The sequence below is a fragment of the Myotis davidii genome, unplaced genomic scaffold, assembly GCF_000327345.1.
Source record: "Myotis davidii unplaced genomic scaffold, ASM32734v1 scaffold571, whole genome shotgun sequence".
Taxonomy (NCBI): Eukaryota; Metazoa; Chordata; class Mammalia; order Chiroptera; family Vespertilionidae; genus Myotis; species Myotis davidii.
In genome coordinates, this window is record NW_006283136.1 from 1,352,146 (window position 1) to 1,358,708 (window position 6,563).

At 60.6% G+C, this 6,563-nt stretch overlaps 1 protein-coding gene across 1 annotated transcript in view; it reads left to right on the plus strand.

Moving 5' to 3' along the window:
• MELTF (melanotransferrin) overlaps window positions 1-5,814 on the plus strand; it is a 25,842-nt gene extending 20,028 nt beyond the window's left edge. Inside the window, exons 11-15 of the mRNA XM_006753421.1 lie at window positions 725-881; window positions 971-1,038; window positions 3,321-3,508; window positions 5,069-5,267; window positions 5,747-5,814. Coding sequence (XP_006753484.1) covers window positions 725-881; window positions 971-1,038; window positions 3,321-3,508; window positions 5,069-5,267; window positions 5,747-5,814 — 680 coding nt within the window. The remainder of the gene's footprint in view (window positions 1-724; window positions 882-970; window positions 1,039-3,320; window positions 3,509-5,068; window positions 5,268-5,746) is intronic.
• Window positions 5,815-6,563: the final 749 nt, after the last annotated feature.

Consider the following 6,563-nt stretch of genomic DNA (forward strand, 5'->3'; position numbering starts at 1 on the left):
TTCCTCTTCCTCCGTGACAGGGGAGGGTGGGAAATATTCTGGTGACTGTCGGGGTGCCTGGTGGTTCTGTGAAGGGTGCCATGGTGCCCCTCCCCACTTACCACCCAGAGTGGAACCGGCTCCAGGGGGCGTGGGGAGCGGGGTGTGCAGGGGGCCTGCCCTCACCACCAGCAGCCCTGGGGGGAGTTAGCAAGTGGCTTCCATCTGTGTAAGTGCTGAAAAAGACACCTTACCACGCACCCGCCACGTGCCATCTGTGGGCCCCCCACGTGTTAAATCGTGCACATTCGAGGAGGGCAGGAGGCAGCTGGCACGATCCTTGGGCTGATGCGCACACACCTCTGCCCTGGCTGGCACCGCTCTTGTTTCTCGTCACCTCCACAAGCACACAGAGGGTGCTGGGGTTGGCTGCCTCCGCTCCAGACATTGGGCAGGTGCTCTGACGGGCACCGACTAGCTGACGAGGTAGTGAGTTCCCCATCCCTGAGGGAGTTCCAGGGAAGACTGGGTGGCCACGCACCAGGTTTCCCGTGGGATTCCTGTATCTAGACAGCCTCTGCTTTCTCCCCACAGGGGCCTTGCTACTCTGAGCTGGGTGGCCAGATGGGTGGCTTGAGCCAAAAGGCCAGGCAGGGTGGGCAGACCTGTGGGGAGCCCTCCCCTCTCCCTCCTGGAGGCCTTTTCTGCACGGGCCCCTGAGCCCCGCCCTTCCCCTGCTCCCCAGCCGTGAGCGAGTTCTTCAGCGCCAGCTGCGTTCCCGTGAACAACCCCGGGCGCTACCCGTCTTCGCTGTGTGCGCTCTGCGTGGGGGACGAGCAGGGCCGCAACAAGTGTGTGGGCAACAGCCAGGAGAGGTACTTCGGCTACAGCGGCGCCTTCAGGTACTCTGGGGGACCTGGCAGGGGGCCTGGGGCCGGGCACAGGGCTGGCACCCTCCTGCTGACACCCGCTTTGGCCTCTTGCGTGGCAGGTGCCTGGCTGAGAGCGCGGGGGACGTCGCCTTTGTCAAGCACACGACTGTCTTTGACAACACAGATGGTACATGATGGGGGCTGGGAAAGCCCGTTTTGGGGGGCTGTTCCCCATCCCCAGCACAATCCAGGCACCAGGTGTTGCTGGGATTGGGGACCAAGCAGCAACAGGAGAGACGGAGTTGAGAAGTCTCTGGCCCTTGGGGATCCCGGGGCCCCAGAGCCTCGTGGTTAGAACAGACCTCTGGCCACACATCCGGGACACAGGGCACACGGCTGTCTTTACGGGTCCAGAGTCCAAATCCATGTTCCACCAAAATGGTAGATATTCAGTCTCACTCAGGGACCAGGAATCTCCCAGGGTGGAGCGACCGGGGTGTCTGTGTGGTGCCAAGGGGTGGGGTGGTGTGGGTGGGGTGGCAGGGGCCTCTCTCCAGGGGCATCAGTTCACAGCAGCTTCTGGTCTTTAGTCCCGAGCAGGTCAATGCCGGGTGCAGGGAAGCCAGGCTGCAGCCCCAGCCCGAGAGGCAGGGCCCACCCCCTTTAGGGTACACCCCGTTCAGGGCCCACCCCGCTCAGGGCCCACCCCGTTCAGGGCACATGGCAGCTTTTCCTCCAGAGTCACCTTTCTGGGTTTCTTCTGGGGAAAGGAGCTCAGGGCCTCTGTGCTCTAGGACTCCTGAGGCCACCGGGGTCCTGTCAGGGTGCAGGGCCCCTCACATGCACCACGCCCCTCCCCTTCCTGCGCTCCCTCCGGCAGGGAATCTTTTCATCTGAAAACTGGAGGCCGTTTCCCTCTAACACCCCTCGTTTGCACTGTCTGTAGACCCTGCTACACCCAGGCTTTGGACCCCACACACTCCCACTCTCTCCTGACACATCTCTGTGTGGAAACTCAGTGTAGAAAAAGCATGATGAGTCCTGAAGGGGAGGCGGAGGTGGGTGGAGGGAAAGCAAGACATGCAGGGAGAACAGCAGTTCATATTTCAGAACTCAGACCCGCCTGCCTGTGAAGGTCACCGCGGCTGCAGACCAGTTGCCCCAAAGAGCTGAGAAGGGCTCCCGGCCCTGTTGCCACAGCCCCTCACCCCTGCCAACCTCCACCAGGAGCCTGGGGCTCATCCCGGGAGGGCGGGTGGAATGTCCTGCAGGCTCCTGGGAGCCTTCCTGGTCCTGACCCCCCCGCCCCCGCCCCTGCCCTCTGGGGTCAGGGAGGCCTTCCCAGAACCACCTGCAGTGAACACCGCCTTCCAGGGCTGCTCATTTCCCTTTTCTGTTGTTTTTGTGTATTGTTTTGGTTGGTTGGTTGATCTTCACAGATGATATTTTTCCATTGATTTTAGATAGAGGGGAAAGAATTTCTCTCTCTCTCTCTCTCTCTCTCTCATTTGATCCTGGGGCTCATCCTGGGAGGAGGGGTGGAGTCACTACAGAAGTGATGACCCCCAAGGGCACTGTTTTTCTCTCTCTCATTTGAGAGAGACAGAGAGAGAGAGAAACATCGACGTCAGAGAGACACATCGGTTGCTTGCCTCCCTCACGCGCCCTCAACCGAGCATTGACCCTGCAACCCGGTACGTGCCCTTGATCAGGAACTGAACCTGCGGCCCTTCGTGTGCAGGCTGGGGCTCTAGCCCCTTAGCGACCCTGGCCAGGGCTCCTTTTTCCTTTCTCGTTTTTTGTCTCTGCTCATGGGCCCGCCCGATGTTCCTTCAGGAAGTGGGCGAGGGTGGGCGCCAAGTGAAGACACGCAGACACAGAAGTGATGACCCCCAAGGGCACTGTTTCTCGCAAGCCTTTGGGCCAACCTGCTTCAGAATCACGGGGGCTGCTTTAAAGCCTGGGGTCCTGGCCCCCCAGACGTACCAAACGAGGGAGACTCTCTGCAGGTGGGGCCCTTGGAACAGCCTCTCACGGGTCCACACAGGATGCTCTACCCCATCTGGTTTGAGAACGCCAGCTCTCAGGGGAGGAGGTCAACCTCCACCTTCAGACACGCATCCCACCCTCAGGCCTGCGCCCTGGGAGACCCGATGGGGTGCTTTGCCTGAGAGTGATCAGAGCCTCCGTTCTTCACCCCCAGAATGGGGGGGGGGGGCTGCCTGCCTCGTTACTCTCGTGAGGAGATAGAGCAGTGCTTGAGAAACGCCTGTCGCCGAGTAGGCACTCCCTATTCCCTGTCACCCGTGGCTCCTACCAACACTGCACCCAGCGGGCTCTCTCATCCTGGCAATAGGAGACCAATTAGAGAATGGGGGGTTCTGGGAGCAGGGCAGACACTGCCACCTCTCCCCAGCCAGGGATTTGGGGGTCCAGGAGGACAGCAGCCTCTCCCCTCCCTCCCCTCAGGCCACAATTCGGAGCCCTGGGCTGCTGAGCTCCGGTCGGAGGACTATGAGCTGCTGTGTCCCAATGGGGCCCGGGCTGAGGTATTTCAGTTCAAAGACTGCAACCTGGCACAGATGCCGGCCCACGCCGTCATGGTGCGGCCAGACACCAACGTCTTTGCCGTGTATGGACTGCTGGACAAGGCCCAGGTGAGCCAGGCGGGGCCCACGTCATTGTGGGGTGGCTGGGAGGGGAGCCGAGCCCCCGGCACTCCGCAGTCTGCATGGAGCAGACCTCAGGAGACACTGAGGCTGCGGGGGGCGGGGGTTCAGTGATTTTTCACTCAGCCTAGGACCTCCCTCCAACCACTCTCCCCTCTGTCTCCTGCATTATTAATTTGCCCTTCTCAGCTGGACCACTCTCACGCTGCTATTTCTACCATCTTTAAAAAGAAACAAAAAACCTCTCTTGGTCTCACATCCCTTTGTAGCCATAATCCCACTGCCCTTTACAGCAAAACTCCTTCAAAGAGTTGTCTCTGCTCTGGAGCCACCAGTCCTCCCCTTCTGGGCTCCCTTAAGGGCGGAGACGAGTCCACACCAGCCCCCACCCGGCCCGGAACCGCCCTGGTCGAGGGCACAGGGACCCAGGCATCTCCCTGACCTCTCCACAGCACTGGGCGCAGCTCCCTCGTCCTGGAGCCTCCCCCGCGCCCTGGCCCTGGCCCACACCTGCCTGCCTGGCTGCCCCTCCTGCCAGCCTCCGGTCCCTCCTCGCCTCCCAGGCCTGTGACTGCAGGAGTGCCCCAGGGTTCAATCCTAAACCTCCCCCTGCTGCGCCTGCACCCCTGTGGCCCTCACCCAGTCCGAGGCCGTTAACTTCCATCGATACACCGACGGCTCCTCAGTGTGCATCTTCCGTCCGCTGCCACCCACCCTTCCGCCTCAGACTGGCATCTAGCAACTGCCTACTTGACATTTCAACTGGTGCTTCCCACAAGTCCGAGGCTGGACGCCCTTCCCTCGTCTTCCCACCTGAGCCTCTCTGTTTCCTCGGGAGTCACCTTGGACTCCAGCCTTCCTGTCATGCTCTGCATCCAACCCATCAGCAAGTCCTGGTGGCTGCACTTTCAAAGCACATCTAGAATTTCACCCAGGCTGTCTGACAACAGGGTCCTAAACCACCCCTTCCCTCCCCCCCCAAACTCTCTGACATGCCCTGGGGGACGGACCCTGTTTGGATGTGCATTATTCTAGGGAGAAGGCTGAGCACTTTCATCAGATCCTCAAGAGCAGTGGTTCTCAACCTGTGGGTCGCGACCTCTTTGGAGGTCAAACGACCTTTTCACGGGGTCGCCTAAGACCATCAGAAAACACATATATCATTACATATTGTTTTGTGATTAATCACTATGCTTTAATTACGTTCAATTTGTAACAATGAAATTGGGGGTCACCACAACATGAGGAACTGTATTAAAGGGTCGCGGCGTTAGGAAGGTTGAGAACCACTGCTCAAGGGGCTCCTTGAGTCCCCCAGGAAAGACTGATAGCCACTCCACTCCTCCCTGTGGCAGCTTCCTCACACCTCACTCCACCCCTTCTGATGCCGGTGGCGGGGAAGCTGCCAGCCTGAGATTCCAGGCCTAGGCCTGGTGCCCTGCTAGCCCTGCTCCCTGGCTTGCTTCCCGGGGGGCAGTGACAGCAGCGGCCACTGGCTGGCCCGTTTTGGGCCCAGATAAAAAGCTGGCCTGCGTGTGGCACTTCCAGGGCCTGTTTGGAGATGACCACAATAAGAATGGGTTCAAAATGTTCGACTCCTCCGACTATCATGGCCAAGATCTGCTTTTCAAGGACGCCACCATCCGGGCGGAGCCCGTGGGGCAGAGAACCACCTACCTCGAGTGGCTGGGCCCCGACTACGTGGCGGCTCTGGAAGGGATGCTGGCGCAGCAGTGCTCGCGTGCAGGTAGGGCCGGGGCTGCGGGGCAGCTGGGAAAGCCCTGGACGGGCAGGTGCACAGCCCACAGAGGAAGAGCAGGCGTCCTGCCATGTTGCCCTGCATCTTCCCGAGCCTGTCACCTGAACCTTAAGTGAACTCAAGGGCGCGCTAGGTCGCTACAGATGATCAAGGTGAAGTGTGTGTGGGGGGTGCGGAGGAGGGATCTGAACAGGCGGCTGCAGAGAGTTGCAGCAGAAACGGGCTGTGTCGCCCAGACAGACCTGGATAATGAATAGAAAGGCTAAAAATAACCTTCAGAAAGGATGAGGCAACTACATAAATATACAGGCGCTATCATTTTGAAAGGAATGAATATGTAAAAAAAAAAAAATGGGAAAAATTGTAGCAGCATAGAAAGAGGCGGCCGGTGAGCTGAGTGCGAGGAAATGTGCGCCATCAAGTCCAGCCGAGGTGCCGGGGGCCTAACGCCTGCGCTTCATCCCCAGGCCTCACTGCCTACCCTGGGCGAGCCTCCCTTCCCTTGGAATGGAAACCGACCCAGAAACCTCTATAAATAAGGCTGTTCTCAGTAAACCCAGCGAACACAGCGAGAAACGTGTGATGGGAGCGGAAATGTGAGACACCACGGAGCTCCTCAGAGCTGGGATCCGACACTGAAGTGCCTGTGTGGCTTCCAAGTGGGAAGAGATGGATGTGCAAGAAAAGCCCCCTCCACCTCGCGCTGGACGTGGGCAGGTCTCTCCTGCTGGAACCCAGCCTCTGCCTTCCCCGCACCACCTGTCCCTCTGCACCTGAGGCAGCTGGCCCGCCTCCAGGCCCACCCGCCACTGGCACTGCCGCCCCCAAACCTGCAGCTCCCACCACGGGGGGCCGCACAGGCTTGGGCTTGGAAAAGGCCAGTTACCAAGGAAACAGGCTGAGCCGGACTTCCCACACGGCCCCTCTGCTGGAGCCACCCGGGGGGCTGTGAGATGACAGGGCCTGCTGGGCCCCCCTGCTGGCTCCCACTTCCCCTCTGGAGAAGGACCCTGCCCTCCATCAGCCCCCCGCTCCCCCCATCTGTCCTCAAGACTCGGTCCCAGCCTCCCTCCCGAGGACTCTGTCTGTCCACCACGGCGTCCACCAGATGAGCTGCAGCCAGGCCCTCCACGGGGCCAACACCTCTGGAACCGCAGCCCCCCGTTCTCGTCTTGTGTGGCTCGGTGTGGCCCAGACCACCGGCCCCCCAACTGCTGGGCTGGCGAGGCCAGGGCGGCCGGGGCTGGGCCACTGGGACGGCACCCTCCAGGGCTCCTCAGGCCA